General features: G+C 42.2%; 2 protein-coding genes and 1 non-coding gene across 7 annotated transcripts in view; all 3 read left to right on the top strand.

Moving 5' to 3' along the window:
* LIMA1 (LIM domain and actin binding 1) overlaps positions 1-12,013 on the top strand; it is a 91,781-nt gene extending 79,768 nt beyond the window's left edge. For all 3 annotated transcript variants that reach the window (XM_076007247.1, XM_012762012.2, XM_076007246.1), the window contains exons 10-11: positions 6,445-6,578; positions 9,681-12,013. In XM_076007247.1, the coding sequence (XP_075863362.1) occupies positions 6,445-6,578; positions 9,681-10,686 (1,140 nt within the window). In that variant the 3' untranslated portion in view covers positions 10,687-12,013. The remainder of the gene's footprint in view (positions 1-6,444; positions 6,579-9,680) is intronic.
* Positions 12,014-15,986: 3,973 nt separating this feature from the next.
* Positions 15,987-23,721, top strand: part of CERS5 (ceramide synthase 5) — a 29,503-nt gene continuing 21,768 nt past the window's right edge. For 2 of the 3 annotated variants that reach the window (XM_012762055.3, XM_076007244.1), the window contains exon 1: positions 15,991-16,299. In XM_012762055.3, the coding sequence (XP_012617509.2) occupies positions 16,103-16,299 (197 nt within the window). In that variant the 5' untranslated portion in view covers positions 15,991-16,102. Of the gene's footprint in view, positions 16,300-23,721 lie in introns of all 3 variants that reach the window. The other variant, XM_012762067.3, reaches the window with a different exon arrangement.
* LOC142873570 (U7 small nuclear RNA) lies at positions 21,546-21,607 on the top strand. The gene has a single exon (XR_012921575.1). It is a non-coding gene; the product is annotated as a U7 small nuclear RNA (small nuclear RNA).

Raw genomic sequence — 23,721 nt, 5'->3', positions numbered from 1 at the left:
ACATCCTAGAAAAAACTGTTCCTTAGTGCCTTTATGTCTGTTGTTGAAAATAGGACATCTAAGGTAGAGACTCAATTCATTTCAAATTTTAACTTAATCAAATAAAAAAAATGAGAAAGTTCTTTAAAAGTAAGGATTTTGCCTGCTTTGAACACTGGCCACAGAGCTCAGTTGCTGAGACTTGGTGCTAATGAAGTTAAAGTTGTAGGTTTATTCTCTAAAAGGGTGTTCTGGGAGCAGAGCTCAGTGGACCCTGTGAGAAGGATCAGGCCCTTTCTACTACTTCAAGAGACTGAGGCATTTTGGGGGTTTTATTTGTTTGGTTTTTTTTTTTTTTTTTTAGAGACAGGGTCTCACTTGGTTACCCAGGATGGAATGTTGGAATGTAGTGGCACAATCATGGCTTACTGTAGCCTCAAACTCCTGGGCTTAAGTGATCCTCTTGCCTCAGCCTCCCAAGTAGATAGGACTACAGAACTGCCACCGTGCCTGGCAATTCTGAGGTTTTGTTTTGTTTTTTTTTTTTTTTGAGACAGAGTCTCACTTTGTTGCCCAGGCTAGAGTGAGTGCCATGCCGTCAGCCTAGCTCACAGCAACCTCAATCTCCTGGGTTCAAGCGATCTTACTGCCTCAGCCTCCCAAGTAGCTGGGACTACAGGCATGCGCCACTATGCCCGGCTACTTTTTGTATATATATTTTTAGTTGGTCAATTAATTTCTTTCTATTTTTAGTAGAGATGGGGTCTCGCTCAGGCTGGTTTTGAACTCCTGACCTCAAGCAATCTGCCCGCCTCAGCCTCCCAGAGTGCTAGGATTACAGGCATGAGCCACCATTCCTGGCCCAATTCTGAGGTTTTTGATTGCCGACTATACCTCAGTAAAGTTGGAAAAGGGGTGGAGAGGAAGAGAGAGAGACTCAAAGATCTCTTAAGCTTTATGCCCTCCCATTTGAAAGAAGTCATTCCCTAAATGTCCCCAGAGGAGAGGATAGGGGAGGAAAAGGCAAGGAGATGGCCCTAGGGGATACCTGCTTAGCCCAGGACAGCCCAATGTCCTATGCCCAGGACAGCCCAATTCCAGGCTTCCTTGGCTGGTCCTTCTGATGGATATTAGGAGAAAACATGGCAGACTACATTAGAGGGCACATATTACAATGTCCATCTCGGAGCTCACCAGCTGTCCCTCCCCCTGTGGACAGGGTAGGAAGTTACATGCTGTTTTGCAAAGCTATCAGAATTATCCTAAAGAGGCATCTGGAATTTTTTTCTAACTTACCTACTTATTACTGCTTCCTCAGAGCACTAACCTTTCTTCTACGCATAGAGCAGTCTATTTAACACATAAATATTCCCCAAAGTGCTTTTACAAAGAGTTTCACAGTAAGTCAGGGAAAGAGTTAAGGCTGCAGAGAGCTGGCCCAACCATTTACTGTGTGGTGAAGAATTTCAGTTTCATTACCTAGATATTTTGCAGAAATTGGAAGGAGGGAGTGAAAGGCTTTTGTGGTATCTGAGGAATGGAGGCTTTACCTCAATACAGAATTTTCTTCTGATTTCGCGATGTCTTAAAGCTAGTTAACTTCACTGCCTATCACCAGCTGCTGCTCCCCCGCCCCACCCCCACACATATATCCCAATTGGGGCCTTTATTAGACTAAAAAATATATGTAAGACAAGCGGGTGCAAGAATGTAGATGAAGCCATGCACATTTATTGGGAAAATAACTTTAAGTAGATGCTCATCAACAGAGGGTCTATAATATCTCTCATATGGGAAAGATAGTGTTTATGAGCATCAATTATTTACATATTATCTCATTCATTCCGGAATGTCCTGAAGACATTATCTACATATTTTAATTTGAAACATAGTGAAGACTGGTTTGTTCAAAGTGCTATAGTGAGATGATTTTCATTTGGGTTAGCATCTGCTCTCTTCCCCCAGAGTTTCTTTTAGTTATGGAAGTTGAACATTCCAGGACAATTTAGAAGATGCTCTATTGGTTTGTGAGTCAGGAGTTCTGAGCTTGTTCCGCAGTGAGCAGGTATTTGTAAATCTACCCTCAAAAGGCCAAGGGAGCTGAAAGGCCAAAAAAAGAAGCTGACAAATCCAGTTTCTCAGAAAGAAACATTGAATGGGGACCTATGAACAGAAGCCATGTCTAAGAAGCTGTGGGATGGTGGATCCCTGCACCCTCCAGCAAATATCCTTTATATAGCAAGCTTTTTTGGTAAAACATGTGCAGCTGGTTGTATCTCAGACTTTCTTGTGTAGCTCGTGACCACTGGGGAGGTTAGATAAACATCTTTAAGAGGGTTATCTTTGCTACAGGCATTGCTCTTTATGAGGTGTTATCTATGCTACAGGCATTGTTTAAAGACCTTGCTGTGGAACACCTTGGTATACAGGAATCAAACATATCATGGGGATTTCACTTCAAGATGGCATTACTCTTGCTGTGCAACAGGCTATTTTCCTACAGAGTTTTCATTCTAATTCCGTAACTGACTGTATGAACATTGATAAGGCACCTGGGATCCTGGTTCTTTACTTTCTACATGGTGGGGGGCAAAATGGTGGGGGAAGGGGAATGAAAAAAAACTCGTACTAACTGAAAAAAATATATTGTTGAGTTAAAAAATGTCTAACACTCTCATATTAGCAGTGCTCATGATGTGTCTGTGCCAAGTCTGAGCATGCCATGAAGGCATGGGCAGGAAGTATGCCAGGCCTATGATAATGGTAGAGATTTTTGGACACTGACTATGCTTCCTGTTGTCTGAATAGACATGGAGGCAATTACAGAAAAGTGGCTGAGAGCCCAGGACAGGAGTAATGAAGGGAAGGCACAGCCGCAGCCACTGTGACTTGCATATTACCATGTTAGGATCCCCTTGTGTCTATGAAACCATAAGGGCTGTTGGGCAGCTGCTGCATAAACCTTAAATAATATGGAAAAGGGTTTGGGTGAGAAATGAATAGGAATAATGGGCCTCTGATAGGTCTGGCTTTGGGTGAGTCGGTTGTTTGAATTAGCAGTCATTAATTTGACGTTAAGGAGGAGGAAAGGTGAGGGTGAAGGCTTCATGAAAGAGAAAGCCACTGTGGGTCAGGTGTGGGGAGGGAGTGAGACACTAAAGAATTGCTAAAGAGACACTCCTTGTGTGCAGAGGGCTCATAAAAGCTCTCTTGCCTGAGCCGGATATGCTCCAGCCTCAGGTGGATAGGAGTGAGGCTGATTTTTCCATGATCAACAGAGTTGCTTGAAAATCAAAGAAAATGTGGTCTTATTGTTGGCTCTGAGTCTCTGAGTGTCAGCTCAGCTGCAGTAAAGCACTCCAGGGCATGCAAATGCTGTGTATTTATTGAAGGTTCCTGTTTGTCTCTTCCAGCTTCTGCTTCCTGCTCCCGGTACCTAATTTCTGCTCCTGCCTTCCACTTTTCTCCTAATGTGAGCTCAACTTTCAGCTTTCTCTCAGGTTCTCCTTTCCTTCCATCCCCTGGGCTGCACCCTTCTCCTACAGTGTGTTCTTTCTTTTGTGTGTTTGTGAAGGAGGTGTGCTCTGTATCCCTCCCTGCCCCTTCAGCAGAGTAGGATCCATTTCCTCCTACACCGGACCAGAATGAGTATTTAGTCTCCTAAATCTATTTCAAGTGTTAAAAAATATAGAATCCCCTCTCCACAACTGAAAAAGATTTTCGATCTGATAAATACATTTGTCCTATTCCTTTTACATTGTATGAATTGTGATTGGCACAGGTTCTGTGCAATGTCTTCACTTGTACTATTACACCCAGATTTTATTCTACATTTTAATATATCTCCTGCTTGCTAGACAAAGACCCCATCCTTTTAGAGAAAATTTAATTAAGACCATGCAAAGACATCTCCATTTAGATCATGTTAGAATGTCTATATAAGAAGAAAAGAATTCTGAACTCCAAATACTGTAATGCTTTAATTACTTAACAATGGCATTCAATAAAATAACCTTTGGTCACATTAATTACCATCCTTATGCTTGGTAAACTAGGTTGTAGCCTGTGTTTTTTGGTTTTTAGTTTTTTTGTTTGTTTTGTTTTGTTTTTAGGACTCTACCTTTAGAATGAAGTGGGATGCTGTTAATTTGCCATTTCCACTCAGTTTTGCTCCTTCATTCTTAAATCCCTTGGGTGCTATTTAGAATTTACCACTAATTTCTTTTTTTTTCTTTTTCTTTTTTTCTTAATACAGGATCTTACTCTTTTGTTGCCCAGGCTGGAATGCAGTAGCATGACTGTAGCTCACTGCAGCCTCAAACTCTTGGGCTTAAGTGATCTTCCTGGCTCAGCCTCCTCAGTAGCTGGGACTACAGGCATTTTGCCACTGCACCCAGCTGATTTTTTTATTTTTTATTTTTTGTACAGACAGGATCATGCTATGTTGCCCAGGCTTTAATCTTATTAAACTCCCTTTTACAGATTTTTCCCTTTACTTCCATTTTCTGCCCTCATTTCCTGCCCAAATCTACTTGGGAAACCATTCCTATTTTTTTGCTTTACTTCCTAGTGAATCATGTGGCAAGTAAACCAGCAGCCTTAACTTTTTATGAGACTATTTTTGAGTTTTTAAATCAAAATTCTATCTTGCTTATAATCTGGTTCACTGTAGGTTTAACTTAACCTTTCAGGCCCTGGGCCTTGGGGTTAATTTGTATTATTCCTCATCATGTGTTTTCTGGTGAGAGCCCAAACTGGTCTTGGCAGCAAAGAGGGCCACCTAGTTGCCAATGAGAGCTTCCTGGCCACCTAAGTTGCTTCCTGTATTTACAGGTTGAAGTATTTGTTGAGGTGTTGGGGCAAGTCAAGGATTATTCACACATGCCTCCGGACTTCTTACTCCCACTCCTTAGAGCCATGTGACCATTTCTTATCACGTAAAGGCATATAATATCTTTGGAATTCTGGCTTTTATCAATGCTAGAATACCAATTTTATACTCTTTAGGATTGAATTTACCAAGTAGAACCACTGTGCCCACCCTTATTCCACACTTAACAGTCCATGAATACCTAGACATGAATGCATTAAGAAATGCATTTCTCCATTGCATTAGCTTTATTCTCCATTGGTTTTTAGAAATATTATGGAACCTATATTGGGCTATGCTTCCTTCCGGTGTCCTAGTAAAATAGTTTGTGTCTCATAAACTGTTCCATTTGTGTGTCAGTTTTGACTTGTTTTAAAATATTGGCCAGGCGTGGTGGTTCACATCTGTAATCCTAGCACTCAAGGAGGCTGAGGCGGGAGGATCACTTGAGGTCAGGAGTTTGAGACCAGCCTCAGAAAGAGTGAAACCCTGTCTCTGCCAGAAATAGAAAGAAATTTGGCCAGGCAACTAAAATAGAAAAAAATAGCCAGGCATGGTGGCGCACACCTGTAGTCCCAGCTACTCAGGAGGCTGAGGCAGGAGATGGCTTGAACCCAGGAGTTTGAGGCTGCAGTGAGCTGTGATGATGCCACTGTAGCCCAGGCAACAGAGCAAGACTCTTGTCTCAAAATAGATAAATGATAAATAAAAATAAATATACCTAGTTGATTGAGCAAATCAAGATTATAAGCAGAGGCCGGGGCACGGTGGCTCACGCCTGTAATCCTAGCACTCTGGGAGCCCAAGGCGGGTGGATTGCTCAAGGTCAGGAGTTCAAAACCAGCCTGAGCAAGAGCAAGACCCCATCTCTACTAAAAATACAAAGAAATTAATTGGTCAACTAAAAATATATAGAAAAAATTAGCTGGGCATGGTGGCGGATGCCTGTTGTCCTAGCTACTCGAGAGGCTGAGGCAGGAGGATCACTTGAGCCCAGGAATTTGAGGTTGTTGTGAGCTAGGCTAACGCCACAGCACTCACTCTACCCTGGGCAACAAAGTGAGACTGTCTCAAAAAAAAAAAAAATGTTTATAAGCAGAGAATAAAAGATGCCTTACTAAATGTCTTTTTCTAAGTTCCAAAGCCAAATACACTTCCTCTCCTAGAAATGTATCTCCTTCAGAATCTGTTTTAATAATAGTCTGTCTTGCTTTTATTTGGCATTTGAATCAATCATCTTTTCTCTGTATGTGATGACATTTTCTCCTAATCCCTTCCCCCTACTCCTTGTCCCCTACTCCTAATATTTCGTGTGTGTAGTGGCTCGTCTAAGTCTTTCTCTGCAGTCCAGCCCTAGCTCCACCTGTCCTCAGAGGCTGCTACACTTGGGGCAGCCAGACAATTTGGGAAAGGAATTCAGAAGAGCCTCTTGTTTTTCAAGAGTCAATTGATAGAATTGTAGCAGGTTTAATGTTCCTATGAGAATTGACTGACTAGTTTAGGGAGTCCTTAGATAAAGTAAATCCTAGGGCCCATCTCAACAAAGTACTAACTCATCACTACTTATGCTAAAGTAGTTCTTTTCCTTTTCCCAGAAGTTTCAGGTACCTGCGAGAGAGACCTGCGTGGAATGTCAGAAGACAGTCTACCCAATGGAGCGTCTCTTGGCCAACCAGCAGGTGTTTCACATCAGCTGCTTCCGTTGCTCCTATTGCAACAGTAAACTTAGGTATGCCAGACAAAACAAGCCCTCCCTCTGTATGGTTGGAGGTCCACAGGGAGTCTTCGGCTTTTAGAGCACTGGTATCAAAAGCTAGTGTGCTGGCCGGGCGTGGTGGCTCATGCCTGTAATCTTAGCACTCTGGGAGGCCGAGGCAGGCGGATTGCTTGAGGTCAGGAGTTCGAAACCAGCCTGAGCAAGAGCGAGACCCCATCTCTACTATAAATAGAAAGAAATTAATTGGCCAACTAATATATATATATATATATATAATTAGCCGGGCATGGTGGCGTATGCCTGTAGTCCCAGCTACTTGGGAGGCTGAGGCAGGAGGATCACTTGAGCCCAGGATTGTGAGGTTGCTGTGAGCTAGGCTGACGCCACGGCACTCACTCTAGCCTAGGCAACAAAGTGAGACTCTGTCTCAAAAAAAAAAAAAAAAAAAGCTAGTGTGCTAATGGTGTTCTGTTGAAGGCTCTTGAATAAAATTAAAAGCAACCATTTAGTGACAAGTCTTTCATATCAAATAATAATGGTGTTTGAAACTTCTTGGTACACTGATATGTTAATTTATGTGTTAGGACTGAAGCTTAAGTAATATTCATTGCACGTAAAACTCCCCTCTGTGGACCTAAGTTAATAGAATGTTTTCCCTTGGTGTCATAGAATGATAAGGTTATTTGCCTAAGCCCTCACTTCAAAATGTCCTAAGCTCTGAATAAATGGAAATAATAGCAGTAATGATAGCCCCCAAAGAGCATGTTGTTTTCTCTACGTTGCCTCATTTTATATGTTTCTGAGAAAATAATTATGTATCATTTCTTCCAGGTAACTCAAAATATGGATGTAAGTGTGACAAATTGGGGCAATATTCAATATTAACTTTTTTTTTTTTTTTGAGATAGGGTCTTTCCCTGTTACCTAGGCTGGAGTACAATGGCACAGTCATAGCTCACTGCAGCCTCAAACTCCTGGGCTCAAGTGATCCTCCTGCCTTAGCCTCCCAAGTAGCTGGGAGTACAGGCATGTGTCACCATGCCCAGCTTATTTTTTAAATTTTCTTTGTAGAGACTGGGTCTTGCTATGTTTCCTAGGCTAGTCTTAAATTCCTGGCCTCAAGCAATCCTCCTGCTTTGGCCTCCCAAAGTGCTGGGATTATAGGTATGAATCACCGTGGCTGGCCTATTAACTCATCTTAATCAGAGTCTTAGAGAAGGAAGTAACCAAGATGTCACTTTCTGTAGCTTTCCTTCCAGAGCAAGCATCCTTTCTAAAATATACTTGAAGATGTTTCTGGTATCTGCGTGACACTTCTAGCAGGGTAGTACCTGACTATAGCTAGTTCTAGCGTTAGATAGCTCTAGCTAGACAACTTTTCCTTATATTGAGCCAAAATTTCCCTTATAACTGTCACTCATTAGTTCCTTTTTATGGCCCACTATGTTAATTTTTTCTCCAAAGCACATTATTTCTTTTTTAGAGATGCTGTCATTTTATACCCTCCTTAAAATGTATTACCCTCTGAGAGACACTATATCTCCTAAAGTCTTGTCCAGCACTAACATTAAGGAAGACCTACCTCCTGGTCACTCCTTGCTGTTCTCCTATTAATCATAACTTACTTTTATTCAGTCATAGTAGCTATTGAGTGTCAACCATTTGCAGAGCATTAAACCTGTTCCTATAGTGTTATACTTTTAAATCATAACACAAATGGGAACCTAGGAGGAAAAGATTCAGCTTTACAAAGGAATATTATAAGTAGTTACAGGTTATAAATACTGAGGAAAGGTATGAGTGATCAGAGCGAGGTAGTATTACCTAGGGAAGACTTCCCAGAAAAAGTAATTTGTTAACAGTTTTAACAGACGAATGTGAATGTTAAATAATGAGATTCAGAAAATATGATTAAGCCCTTTTGTGCCTTTGGCTCTCCCTTTGCTGTGACAATGGGTTTGGTCTCATCTGTGGCATATATATCATGTTCTGTAAACCTATGTCTTACTCTTGCCTTATAATCCTATCTTTCCTCAATAAACCTCATTTTCAAGCTTGAAAAAAAAATATGACTGAGTATAGAGTTTGAGTGCAAAGCTTGAGAATGGCCACGTGGAAACACCAACTCCAAACGAATGGGGTCAGCATTTCAAAGTGGAGAAGTTAAGGTTTCACTTATATAGAAATTTTAGCAGGGCCGGGTGTGGTGGCTCACGCCTGTAATCCTAGCACTCTGGGAGGCTGAGGCGGGCAGATTGCTCAAGGTCAGGAGTTCGAAACCAGCCTGAGCAAGAGGAAGACTCTGTCTCTACTATAAATAGAAAGAATTTAATTAGCCAACTAATACATATAGAAAAAAAATAAATTAGCCAGGCATGGTGACACATGCCTGTAGTTCTAGCTACTCAGGAGGCTGAGGCAGTAGGATCACTTGAGCCCAGGAGTTTGAGGTTGCTGTGAGCTAGGCTGACGCCACGGTACTCACTCTAGCCTGGGCAACAAAGTGAGACTCTGGCTCAAAAAAAAAAAAAAGAAAGAAAGAAATTTTAGCAGGATTACAACCTTTTCCATACAGAACTAGAGCATATCGCCACAGCAATTTGATTGGTTACAGATTGCTACATTCCAAGGAAGATTACTTTATTACTCCATGAGGAGGGGTAGTGATCAGAGGGGGGCTTATCTCTGGTGCCATTTGGTCTTAATTACTTATAGGGGAAAAAAGTTGCACCTACATGCTATGTGACTCAGGTTGCATAGCCACATGCCTCTCAAGGCTCAGAATAAAGTTCCAACCACTTTAAGTTCAAATTATTTAATTTCACAGGAGAGGAAATCATTTGAAAATGGGGAACACATTCCAGGTGGAAGAATGACTTGTGAAGGTTCAGTCTTGGAAGTGAGCATGTTTTGTGTAAGAATAAGTAAACTGATGTACTTAAGGTGTACATCAAAGGTGGATAGGGAATCCTAGGTCATTGAGGTGCTTTTAAAGATATTTTTCTCATTTAGCATCTTCTGAAAATACTGGAATTGCCAGGTTTTAGCCTGCTACTGGTGTAAATGAGAGTATGAAGATTTGCTAACTTTATGCTCTTTTTCTTTTAATGATAGTCTAGGAACATATGCATCTCTACATGGGAGAATCTATTGTAAGCCTCACTTCAATCAACTCTTTAAATCTAAAGGCAACTATGATGAAGGCTTTGGGCACAAACCACACAAGGATCTGTGGGCAAGCAAAAGTGAAAATGAAGACACTGTGGAGACACCAGCCCAGTTTCCAAATGCAAGGGAGACCCCTCAGAGCCCAGGGGTAGAAGATGCCCCTATTGCCAAGGTGGGTGTGCTGGCTGCAAGTATGGAAGCCAAGGCCTCCTTTCAGCAAGAGAAAGAAGACAAGCCAGCTGAAACCAAGAAGCTGAGGATCGCCTGGCCTCCCCCAACTGAGCTTGGCAGTTCAGGAAGCAACATGGAGGAAGGGATCAAAGTATCAAGGCCCAAATGGCCTCCTGAGGATGAAATGAGCAAGCCTGAAACTCCTGAGGATGTAGATCTGGATCTGAAGAAGCTAAGACGATCTTCCTCACTGAAGGAAAGAAGCCGCCCGTTCACTGTAGCAGCTTCATTTCGAACCACTTCTGTCAAGAGCCCAAAAACTTTGTCCCCACCTATGAGGAAAGGCTGGAGCATGTCAGAGCAGAGTGAGGAGTTTGCAGGAGGAATAGTAGCAGAGAGGAAACAAGTGGAAAATGCCAAGGCCTCCAAGAAGAATGGGAATGTGGGGAAAACAACCTGGCAAAACAAGGAATCTAAAGGAGAGGAGGGAGAGAGAAGTCAGGAGTTTCATAGCTTTGAGATAGGATATGAGAACCTTGTAGAAAATGGTGCAAACTTAGATGAGAATGATAGCAACTTCTTCAAAGAGCAGTCTCCACTAGAACCCAAGTCTCCAAATTGGTCCAGCTTTGTAGATGACACTTCTGCTAAAGAATTCACTACTGAGAATCAGAAATCCCAGGATGTGGGATTCTGGGAGGATGAAGTGGTCAAAGAGCTCTCTGTGGAAGAACAGATAAAGAGAAATCGGTACTACGATGAAGATGAGGATGAAGAATGATAAATTACAATGGTGCTCGGCCTTAAATTCATGTTAGTGTTAGTGAGCCACTGCCCTTTATCCAGGTGTGATGAACATAAACAGGTATTTTAGCATGAAATGTAATTTATGTGGAAGTAACTTTGGAAAAGAGTTCCTGCTTCGAAAAACACCCATACTGCAGCTTAAGATAACCAATCTAAATGCTTGAGATAATGTTACTTAAATCCTCCGTTTTAGCAGTGAATGATAGGCATAAGTGTTTTAAGGTCTTAGAAGTGGGGAAATATTCCAACTGATATAGTCCAGATTCCACTGTATTCCCAAAAGGCAATATTAAAGTAGATAGATGATTAGTAGTATACTGTTACACTACAAATACTGAATTAGAGAACATACAGAAGGGATTTAGGGGCCTAAATATTATGACTAAATGCACTTTAGTATAAAGGGCACAGTTTGTATATTTTTACATGAATATCAATTTAATTGTTTTAGTATTCATCTGTTAGATCAAATATTTAGTCTTTTTAAAAAAATTTTTAGGTTATGTAGCAATAAGAATGCTCAGAAAAAAAATTTTTTAGAATAATTTTCTTACTCTGATATATACATATGGGGAATTTATTGCTTTGCATCCTGTTCTCTAAACCACATCCTGAACTGAATTTTTGAGGTGCAGCCATCATTTCAGAACACATTTTGAGGCAATTGAAGAACCAACCCACATGCTTTGGTGCTTGGAGAGATCCACTGTCTCCTATATAAGCCATGGTATTTGCCAATGAGTTTACACCCCAAGTGATTGCTTTCTTTTCTGGTGGTATATTGCTTCTCATAGCTCACTGAAAACTGCAACATTTTAAGACCTTTGGGATTACTGTTCCCCATGCTCCATATTAGAGCAAAGTTAGGAGTTTAAAGGAGGAACAGAAAGAACTGCCTTACACCACTTGAGCTCAGGCCCCTGAACCCTGTATTCCACGTCTGATGTCCCCTTTCTAAGGACATTTTCATTGTATACTTAACCAGCTCTGAAATATATTGATTTTTATGGCAGGCAGTATTCCCAGGGTGAAATTAAAGCAACTATAGGCGTTTTTCTTGGGATGATTTTCTAGTATTAAGGCTTTGGGACATTATAAATTTGAGCACATTTGTACATAATCAATATTCCAAATTGTATGTATGGGAGGGAGAGGTGTTTTAAGCTATGGACTTTTCTTTGTACTGCATTTATAGAGATTTAGCTCTAATATATTTTAGAGATGTAAAATATTCTGCTTTCTTATAGTCTTGCTTAGTCTGGAACATTCTTATTCAATAAAGCTTTTAATTAAAATTTTAATTTTTCAGGGTTCCTTTTCCATTATTTCTTCATGTTATTACAATCTCTTGGGGTCTACTTTCACTTTAGCAGTTTGGGAAGAAAAGACAAACAGGAGTACTGTAATATGTTTTAAGAAGAGAAGTGTGATCAATACATCGTACCACTAGGTGGTAATGTTGAGCTAATCTTGAATTTTCATCCTGTAGGGAGACACATTTTTCTGGAAAATTGCAAGCACCGTGGCAAGAGAATTTAAAGTTTGTATTCAAAATGAGCTACTTGTTTTACCAATTCAAGTGGTGTTTTTTATTTATTGTACTAAACATTTAATAATTCACTTTGCAGTTACACCTAATGTGCTAAATGGAATTTCCAAATGCCTCTTCTGAAAATGGACTTGTTTTCCACTCGGGGAAGATGTGTTTCTGTTTTTGTTTTTGTTTTTGTTTTTGTTTTTGTTTTGTTTTTTGAGACAGAGTCTTGCTTTGTTGCCCAGGCTAGAGTGAGTGCAGTGGCATCAGCCTGGCTCACAGCAACCTCAAACTCCTGGGCTCAAGCAATCCTGCTGCCTCAGCCTCCCGATTAGCTGGGACTACAGGCATGCGCCACCATCCACCATGCCTGGCTGATATTTTGTGTATATATTAGTTGGCCAATTAATTTCTTTCTATTTATAGTAGAGATGGGGTTTCACTCTTGCTCAGGCTGGTTTCAAACTCCTGACCTCGAGCAATCCACCCGCCTTGGCCTCCCAGAGTGCAAGGATTACAGGCGTGAGCCACTGCGCCTGGCCAAGATGTGGGTTTTTTTTTGTTTTTTGTGTTTTTTTTTGAGACAGAGTCTCACTTTGTTGCCCAGGCTAGAGTGAGTGCCGTGGCGTCAGCCTGGCTCACAGCAACCTCAATCTCCGGGACTCAGCGATCCTACTGCCTCAGCCTCCCGAGTAGCTGGGACTATAGGCATGCGCCACCATGCCTGGCTAATTTTTTTTTTTTTTTGTATATATAGTTTTAGTTGGTCAATTAATTTATTTCTATTTTTGGTAGAGACGGGGTCTCGCTCAGGCTGGTTTTGAACTCCTGACCTTGAGCAATCCACCTGCCTCGGCCTCCCAAAGTGCTAGGATTACAGGCGTGAGCCACCACGCCCGGCCAAGATGTGTTTTTGATTGTTTGATTCTCTTGCTAGTACAGGCAACTGCCCCAATTGTTAAGGCTTTTTTTTCTTCTTCTTTTTTTACAGTAAGGTGGAAATGTGGATTTCCTTGGAGAGATGGATGTGCTTTTTGAGTCATCTATACATTTTCCAGGGTCCCTGTGTGTTCCAGGGTCTTGCCTGGTCTTCTGACTTGATGGCAGGATACTACTTCCTACTCTTGCTCCCACATCAGACTGAAGTCATTTAGAAATCCCTTCTTCTTGCCTGCTGGACAAAGAAAAAATTTTTAAAAAATGAAAAATCCCACTGACATTCTAAAATATCCAGTCCTGGCTTGAGTTTGTGTGACATGCTTTTTGCTGCTCTAACCTCTACATGGTACTATATGCACTGACTTTATACAAAAAAGTCTGAGTGCCTATGGATATAAGTTGAGTATGTCACCATATATCAGGTTCTTGGGGACTGAGATTACCCTTATTATATACCTTTCAAAGGCAGAGATAGACATAGGTACAGAGAGTAGGAACAAGTAGTAGCTCCAGACTCAATATAATGAAAGGACCAGATAATACTAAATACTAAACATTTTTAGAAAACAACTCCAAGCTAAACAAAAAGTGTTAATCATTTGTTCTTTAAGCTCTTTAAGTGAAGGCAGCTTTGTTTGGATTTGGTATGTCAGTGGTGGCAATAGGATGATACGAATTTTTCTGTTGGTGAAGTAGAATTTTTCTGTTGGTGAAGTAGAAAAAGGAGCCAGACTTGAGATGGCTTGAGATGATTAAAGAGACTGTTCATGACTGCTACAAGGGCAACTTGGTTCCAGCAGCATACCAGTCAGATCACTCCTGGCCAAAGTGAAAACTGTACAAAGTTTGCTTTCATTATGTATTTTATTAGCAATATGTTTTCTAACAGCCAAGAAGTTGACAATTGTAGGTACAAATGCGTTTTTCTGGGGATAAAATTGTAAATAGAGCCTCAGAACAAGATCATGCACATGCCAAATTAGCATGTTCTCTGTTGCTTGGGGGCTCTGACTTAAATTCCATAGGCCCCAGGGGTAGGAGGTTTACTTCCTTTAAAAATATGTCTTGAATATAGTGTAGTTATACCATGAAGATATTGCTGGATTTGGATGAAAATGGCTTCAGGCCATGGTTCCCAGAATAGCAGCAGTGGCATCACCTATAAATTTGTTAGAAATGTAAATTCATGGGCCCTACCTCCAATCTCTGGAAAGCAGAATCTCTCTGGATGGGATCCAGAAAACTTAAACTCTCCATGTGGGAGATAGGACAAACTAATGTCTGAGCTGATGCACGCTGAAGTTTGAGAAGCACTGAGCTAAAGCAAACCCTTCAGTTTACTCCTTGGTATAGCTTTTCTTTTTTTTTTTTTTTTTTTGAGACGGAGTCTCACTCTGCCACCAACCTCAAACTCCTGGGCTCAAGTGATACTCCTGCCTCAGCCTCCCGAGTAGCTGGACTACAGGCACACGCCACCACACAGGGCTAATTTTTCTATTTTTACTAGACACAGGTTTCACTCTTGTTCAAGTCTTGAACTCCTGAGCTCAAGGGATCTTCCTGCCTTGGCCTCCCAGAGTGCTAGGATTATAGACAAGAGCCACCACACCCGGCCACTGCTGGGTTTTTTTTCTCTTCCTTCCTTTGAAACCCTTTAATTCTGACATAAGCAGGCCTTATTAGTTATAAAGTTACTTTATCCTCAGATAAGAGGTAGAGATTTACTTATTTTAATATATTTTTTAAGATCATTCTAGTTAGCCTCTAGTAACTAACCTTGTAGCTGGCTTTTAACAGGTCATAGGTTTCAGGGTTTGAGGCAGTTGGGGGACAATTTAGCTTAGGCTTTTGAAGGTGCCTTGTCTATGGCTCCCTTCCCTGTTTATGAAGATCCACAAAAGAGTTCAATGTTCAGTTTGATAACCTAAAATGAAGGTGGTTTATGGGGGATAAAGGGCTCAGAGTTCTGGAGTCTAAAGACTTTCTGGCTACTACTTCTTACATAATCTTGGCCTCTGGACTTCAGTTTACTTATCCATAAAATAGTGGGGACAACAACATCCACTTCATAGAAGGAGGAAAATAATCTTTGTAAAAGTTTCCGTGCCATATCGGGCATGTAGAAAACCTCCTTAAATATTTTTCTTTTGCCTTTACATGTATTTTCCTTTGGGTGTCTCCCTTTTCATGTAGCTTGTCTTCCATTTCCTTTTCCCCATGAGAAAAATAAAAGGATTTTTATAAGTTCATTTTTCTTAGGAAAAGTGACTATAATTTTTAAGGAATGAAGCAGTGAATGGGTGTTGAGATCATGGAGGGGCCCAAAGGGAGGAAATAATTGGAAGCAAAAAAAGAATGCTGGTGGTGAAAAGTACTAGGCGGGGCCAGTGAGGTGGCAAGATAAGCCCAGGCCTGAGGGAGGCTGGGAGTGAAGACGACATAGGTACGGCCTGGCTGGGAGCGGGAACGGATTTGATTCGGCCGGGCTGAGAAAGAGGAGCGTCCCCATAAGGCAGCTAGCTCGGAAATAAGGGGCGTGGCCGTGGGTGGGTGGCCAAGTGAGGGAGGAGGAGAAGCAAAAAATGGGCGGGGCGAGATTTGAGGGGTCTGTGGTGGGTGGGGCCAGGGCTGTACGGAGGCGGGGCGGGGCTTCTGGGCTAGGCTGGGGCCAAGTCAGAGGCTCGGGAAGGGGCGTGGCCAGGCTGGGAGACTGGGTCCCACGGAGGCGGTCCGGTAGGCTGCGGTGAAGGAGGTAGGCGGGGAGGCGATATGGGCGGTGAATCCGTGCCGGGACAAAAAGGGGCCGGAAGAGGGTGGCCGCCGGCCCGGCCCCGCCCCGGGGCTTCCTCCCCGTGGGTTCCGTTGCCTGTGGCCGCTGCTGAGGCTGTGGCGGCGGTGGCTGCGGGGCGGGCGTAAGATGGCGACAGCGGCGGCGGGACCCCTAGGCCTGCTGTGGGGCTGGCTGTGGAGCGAGCGCTTCTGGCTGCCCCAGAACGTGAGCTGGGCTGACCTAGAAGGGCCGGGCGATGGCTACGGCTACCCGCGCGCCCAACACATCTTCTCGGCGTTCCCAGTGGCGGCAGGCATCTTCTCCGTGAGGCTGCTCTTCGAGCGGTGAGAGCCCGCGAGCAAGCGGCGAGGAGGGCTGGGCGCCAGCCTTGGGCGCAGCGCCGCGGGAGAGGCCGAGGGCGGGAAGCAGAACTGAAGGGAAAGCCCGGAAGCTAGGCTGGGGAAGCCTGGGCCGTGGCGAGTGATGCTCGCAGCGTGGCCGAGGTGGTCATGAAACCTGGATAGAGACAGGGAGTTCGGGGCGTGGGCAAGTGAAAGGGTGAGGATCAAGGGGAACGCTGGACGCCTTCAACGTCAGACCCCTGAGGTCGCTTGGGGTCTTACACGCCTCCTCCCAACCTCCAAGGGTCCTACAGACTAGGAAACAGTTTGAGTGTGAGTTCTCACAGAGACTCGGAGGCGAAAGACAGGAAGGGGCCAGGAGAAACAGAAATAGTTGCGGCCATGGAAGCTGAGAGGTGAACGCAGGCGCCAAACGTTCCAAGCAAAAGGAGTGGGTTCATCAGAATCCAAGATTTGTGAGGACACTTCAGTTTCTGAAAGTTGAGGGGAACAGCATTAGTAAGGCCCTAGTCCTTTTGATTTGTCAGCTCGTGCATGTTTGTTTGTTGATAGGACGTTTGTTTGTTTGTTTGTGGTCAGTAAATACTTAATGATTGAGAAGGGTTCACCTCATCTATTCAGATGCCCCGAGGAGTAACCCAGAATCTAGATATTTAATCTGAAATAGATGTAATTTGTTTCTGTAGTCTCTTTGGAATAGAGTGTGCTGGAGCCTGAGGCTTCCAAAATTTGGAAAGATGTCAGATTAGCTGCAGAACAGGCTTTAGGGCTTCAGATGGAAGGAGGAGTGGTCATCTTGAAGGAATGGAGAGCCATAGGGCTTATTAGATGACAGGTGTCATCTAAAAAATTGCAGACATAATTTGCAAACATCTAAAGAATTGCAGCATACTTTGGCTAACCATGTGCTCTTGGTAAAAGTGATTTCACTTTTCTTGGGGTGGATAATATCTGCTAAAATAAAAATATTCACTAAGGATTTGATGTGGTGATTTTGTAATGTGGACTTATAGCTGTGGGTGATTTTGATCAAGTCCACTCAGACCAAGAAAGGAGACTTCTTTCTGCACAGTTTTTAGGTATTGAGGGTGGCATGTGAATATCTTCTGTCCATTTTGCCTTTATCCAGAGCATAAATGATTGTAATGCAGGAATACCTTTCTAGGGTGGGAATATGTTACAGATAAAATAATCTGTATCTTTCTGAAAAGATAGTATTATCTGTTTTAGATTGCTTCTTTGATTTGTCTACTATATATATATTTTTTTCTTTTTTTTTTTCTTTTTTTTTTGAGACAAGTGTCTCGCTTTGTTACTCGAGCTGGAGTGCAGTGTCATGACCACAGCTCACTACAGCCTCAACCTCCCTGGGCTCAAGCGATCCTCTTGCCTCAGCCTCCAGAGTAACTAGGACTGCAGGCATGAACCACTGTGCCCAGCTAATTTAAAAAAAAATTTTTTTTTTGTAGAGGCAGAATCTCACTATGTTGCCCAGTCAGGTCTCAAAACCTGGCCACAACTGATTCTCTGATGTTGGCCTCTCAGAGTGCTGGGATTACACATGTGAGCCGTCATGTTCCACCTATTATATTTAACAAAAATCTTTCAGGCCGGGCGCTGTGGCTCACGCCTGTAATCCTAGCTCTTGGGAGGCCGAGGCGGGCGGATTGCTCAAGGTCAGGAGTTCAAAACCAGCCTGAGCAAGAGCGAGACCCCGTCTCTACTATAAAATAGAAATAAATTAATTGGCCAACTGATATATATATAAAAAAATTAGCCGGGCATGGTGGCGCATGCCTGTAGTCCCAGCTACTCGGGAGGCTGAGGCAGAAGGATCACTTGAGCCCAGGAGTTTGAGGTTGCTGTGAGCTAGGCTGACGCCACGGCACTCACTCTAGCCTGGGCAACAAAGCGAGACTCTGTCTCAAAAAAAAAAAAAAAAAATCTTTCAGAATATTTGTTATATTTAGCTAGTCACTCACTCATCCATTTATTCATTGTGTTTATCATCATCAAAGTGCTTCAAGTGCAAAAATAAAGATGCTTTTACATTGAAGCAAATGAAACCCAAAGATCTAAATGCTTTTCCTAGGTCCTCAGGAACTTGTACCTTTTTCAGAACCAAAGGGTTCCCCCAGATGGCTAAGTCTTATATATCCTCTGGCAGAGTAGCTGGAAAGGATCCTTTACCTGTGGGAATTCTATCTGAATGTTTCTATGGTGCCCCAGTCGTCAAGGGAATACAAGTGGATGGGAATGCTAAGCTGAAAGCATTCTAGTGTGATTATTTCTTGGCCAGTAAGGACAGGTACCTTGTTTTGTCTCATGTTTGCTCTTGGGAAAACTTAACCTTAGAAACAGTCTTGCTATTTTGTTTCTGTTTAAGACTCACTACCTCAGTAATAGAATTGACTGCTAAATTACCAATTCCTCTCTTACTGTGCTGGTAAAGGAAGCCACTCTCACAGTGTAGTAAAAGACATATCAGAAATATCAGGACAATTGGTCATCTTACCTACATTTTCTCATTTCTCAAATTCCACCTATTACAATTTATAGAAGCAATTCATGTGGTAGTCATAGACATTAAGATCTAAAACTCCAACCTTCTTTTACAGACAGTAAACTAAGGCTTAGAAACATCCTGTTGGCTTTTCAGAGGTTGCATACTCACCTGGGGGAGGACCTAGAACCAAGATCCAGGTCATTTTTCCCCAGTCCAGTGCTCTTTCCACTGGATAATATAGCCATTTTTTCCTGTTCCTTAAACCCCCTTTCAAGTGTTAAGATTTAACCTTCTGTTCCTAGTATTCTAGTATTTGGAAAACAAATTCATACTAATCCTATTCTTGGTTATTTAGTATAACTTGTTTGATTTGAATTTTGCATTTTTTGTTTGTTTCAGATTGTCACTGCATGTTTTAATGAGACTTACACCATGCCCCTTGATAAATGGTCTCTATTTGTTTCAGAAATCTCCAAAGAATAAATGCAGACTTTACAAGTAGTCCTCATTTTCCCTTAACTTCAACCACACTGAGCATTTATCTTTTAAGTTTTCACATTCCCTGGAGAACTATAGCCTTATCTGATGAGGATGACTTGAAAAGCCATTTGCCATAAGTGTTTGTGTCTAGCTAACTATTTATATTGCTAAAGAACTGCAGAGAGGCAATTGTTACCTACCAAATAACTGAGGCTTTCCTTTGTGGACCTCTATTGACTGGTTGCGTTGTGGTGGCCTGTACCCTTGCACAGTGCCTAAGTGTAGTGTGTGGTCAGTAAATACTTAATGATTGAGAAGGGTAACCCAGAATCTAGATCTTTAATCTGGAATAGATGTTTGGTTTAAGAGAGGTAAAATTATAATTTGTTTCTGTATTTAAATTTCACCACACTATATTCACATGTTGTGCACTTTTCTATAGCTTCTCTCTTTCTCCCATCTCCTTTTACACATACACTACCCCCTGTCCCCTATCAAAAGAAACAGGCTAGCTGCATGCCATGTATCTGGAAAAAAAAAAGAAAGAAAGAAAGAAACAGGCTAGGTGCAGTGGCTCACACTTGTAATCCTAGCACTTTGGGAGGCCAAGGCAGGAGAATCACTTGAGGCCTGGAGTTTGGCACCAGCCTGAGTGACATGCCATTGCTGCAAAAAATGGAAAAATTAGCCAGGTATGGTGGTGTGAATCTGTAGTCCCAGCTACTCAGGAGGCTGAGGCAGGGAGATTGCTTGAGCCCAGGTATTGGAGGTTGCCATGAGCTATGATGATGCCACTGTACCCTACCCTGGGCGATAGAGCAAGACTCTGTCTCAAAAAAAAAAAGAGAGAGAGATTGAGATAAACCTTTCCACTTGTTGCTTATTTTATGTTGCTGACTGAAACCTGAGGGAAATTGTAGTCCAACTTAGGTCTGTTGGGTCTGACTTAAATTGAATCTTAGTCTCTTGAGTACTTTTTCCTTGGGATCAAGTAAAAGCTTGAGACTTAATATTGATACCATCAGATCCATATAGTCTCATCCATTTTGAATATATTGCAATGGGAGCTTTATGTTGCCAGAAAAGAATTATTTTGTGAATTATACAGGAGAACGAGAGCCCTCACTGCTGCTCATTCATTGTTCCAGTCCCCTCTTCTCTCATTAATTCAGGGCAACCTCACTGGGGTGTCTAAAGAGCCTTCTTAATACCATTCTTTCTCACTGGGTACTAAACAGACTTACTTGCTGGCCTGTCATAACAGACAAGAGTAGTGACTCATTTTCTAATGCGTATTTCTTAATAACACATTTCATCTTCCTCTTGTAAGCCTTACTACCTCTGACAAATACTGCCTTTTTTTTCCCTTCTTCTCTCCACTTCCTGTCTATGTGGAAACAAAGCTTTTTTTCCTTTTCCTGACAGGCCTGCTGCCATCCTCCCAGATTCATGTCATATCACAGCATTGTGGCCCAATATTAGTAGGTCCTCCAAGTGGGGGGGAGAGTCTTTGAGAAGAATGGCCATAGATGCTGACTTGGTTATAAGGAAGACAGCCCATGCCACTGCATCCCTAAAGGTATTCTGTTGGGCATTACTGAATTGTAAATCACAGGATTAAATGAGGTTTGCAGATCCAGTAGAGCAAGACTGTAAAAGATAGGCACATGGCCCTACCCTTATCTAAGAACTCACCTCCCTTAATAAGTTCCAGATGGTCAGAAGCCTCCTATGTCCCTCCTTTCTCTGGCAAAACTTCTTGCCCTGGCCCTTTCTGCATAGTGGGTGTTGATGCTCCACAGATCATTCTGTATTGTCATGCCTGAGGTCAGGTTCCTGACTTATTCCTGGAGACAGTGTATTCATCATTGAGAAGAAACATGTCAGATATTTTTGCTATAGCCACTTGCTGTTTCAGAAAACTAGGGTCTCTTAGATGGGTAAAAAAAGAGATTAATGAGACAGGGCATGGTGGCTCACACCTGTAATCCTAGCACTTAGGGAGGCCAAGGCAGGATGATTGCTTGAACCCAGGAGTTTGAGACCAGCCTGAGCAAAATAACGAGACTCCATCTTATTCTCCAAGAGTGTTTTTAGGTAAATAAAAGCTGTCTTCTAAAAGATCTACCAAGTTTTGGCCTCTGTATTTGGATCTAGTCCTATTTTATCTTTAGGGAAGTTGGTTGAGGTGTTACTGCAAAAGGAGTTAACCATAACCACTAATTAAAAAAAAAAAAAATCCTAGTGTTACAGCTCTTTTAGAATTTGTCTAGCAGGTTTTCTGGTCTTTCCTGGAAGACCCCAAAATAAAAAAAATAAAAAATATATATATATATATTTTTTAAAAAAACCAAACCACTTTTCCTAGATAAGAATTTACGAGGATAAACAAAATACATTATCAACATTCATTTCACCTGTTTTTTACTTTTGTCCAGCTAATTTCTTTCTACTTTTAGTAGAGACAGGGTCTCGCTCTTGCTCAGGCTTGTCTCGAACTCCTGACCTGGAGTGATCTTCCTGCCTTGTCCCCCGAAAGTGCTAGGATTACAGGCGTGAGCCACTGCGCCTGGCCTATTTCCTGGTATATTCTGTTTTGAGTGATCTCCAATTGACAGTGGCTTCTAGCCAAGCATTGCTCTATTTTTGCATTTCTGCATATATCTTCTCAGTAGTTAATGATCTATAAACAAGTTTGTCAAGTAGTTATTATAAATGTACATGGGGAGCTGCACAGCCCTGATAAGCAGTGAGAATAATCACACTCTATTATATCTCTTCTGAAAATACAGAATTTCTTTTTCTTTTTTTTTTTAATACCGAGTCTCAGTTGCCAGGGCTAATGTGCAGTGGTGCCATAAGAGCTCACTGCAACTTCAAAACTCCTGGGCTCAGGCAATCCTCCTGCTTCAGCCTCCCAAGTAGCTGGCACTATAGGCATGCGCCACCATGCCCAGCTAAGGGTCTTGCTACGTTGCTCAGGCTGGTCCCAAATTCCTGATTTCAAGTGATCCTTCTGTCTCATCCTCCCGAAGTGCCAGGATTACAGGCATGAGCCACTGTGCCAGCCAGGATTTCTCTCTTTTTTTTAAATTTCAGAATATTATAGGGGTACTGATGCTTTGGTTACATACATTGCCTTTGCACTGCCTGAGTCAGAGCCACAAGCGTGCCCAACTCCCAGACAGCATGCACTGCACCGGTAGGTGTGAATTTATCCATCCCCTCCTTCCTCCTCCCACCTGTCCAACACCCAATGAACGTTACTTCCATATGCGTACGTGTTGATCAATTACTACCAATTTAACGGTGAGTACATGTGCTTGTTTTTCCATTCTTGTGATACTTCACTTCAAAGAATGGGCTCCAGAGGTAGATTTCTTTTTTTTTTTTTTTTTTTTTTTTTTGAGACAGAGTCTCACTTTGTTGCCTAGGCTAGAGTGAGTGCCGTGGCGTCAGCCTCGCTCACAGCAACCTCAAACTCCTGGGCTCAAGCAATCCTTCTGTCTCAGCCTCCCGAGTAGCTGGGACTACAGGCATGCGCCACCATGCCCGGCTAATTTTTTTCTATATATATTAGTTGGCCAATTAGTGTCTTTCTATTTATAGTAGAGACGGGGTCTCGCTCTTGCTCAGGCTGGTTTTGAACTCCCGACCTCGAGCAATCCGCCCGCCTCGGCCTCCCAGAGAGCTAGGATTACAGGCGTGAGCCACCGCGCCCGGCCTAGAGGTAGATTTCTTAAAAGGATATTCCTTGTAGTCTTTAGCTTTTGAGTAGTGTCAGCATTTGTAAAAAGGCTCAATTATAGGCACAGAGGGAGGGTCATGTGTTTAACTCTTCTTGAGGAAATCTCCAGTTATAGACTGAAATTGGTTAACTTGAATTTCTACTCATTCCCCAGAAATTAGTGGCTTTCACCTACACTTCATAAACACAGAGCTAGAAGGCTATCTGATGACCCAGGAGGACAAGGCTGAGTTTGAATTTCATTTCCTTGAAATACTTCACCTTTTAGTTAAGGAGTTTTTACCCATTTGTTCATCTGTTCATTCTTTAACATTTATATATTGGAGCCTTGGCTATGTCAGATATCAAACTATGTGCCAAAGATAAAAAGGTGAATAAATCATGGTTTATACCCTCAGGGGAGAAAGCAGGAAAATCAGTGGTTATCACTGATTCGTTTGTATTTCCACTTTAAGCAAATGCATTAAGTTATATAATTATTCAACCATTTAAAAAAGATAAAGGAATGATGGGTTTATTCTACCACTTTGGCATGAATTCACTTTAGTCTTATTTTTATTTATTTATTTAGAGACAGAGTCTCACTTTGTTGCCCAGGCTAGAGTGAGTGCAGTGGCATCAGCCTAGCTCACAGCAACCTCAAACTCCTGGGCTCAAGCAATCCTGCTGC

This window comes from Microcebus murinus, chromosome 10 (assembly GCF_040939455.1).
Source record: "Microcebus murinus isolate Inina chromosome 10, M.murinus_Inina_mat1.0, whole genome shotgun sequence".
NCBI classification, from domain to species: Eukaryota; Metazoa; Chordata; class Mammalia; order Primates; family Cheirogaleidae; genus Microcebus; species Microcebus murinus.
This window is presented reverse-complemented; position numbering and strand designations above follow the sequence as displayed.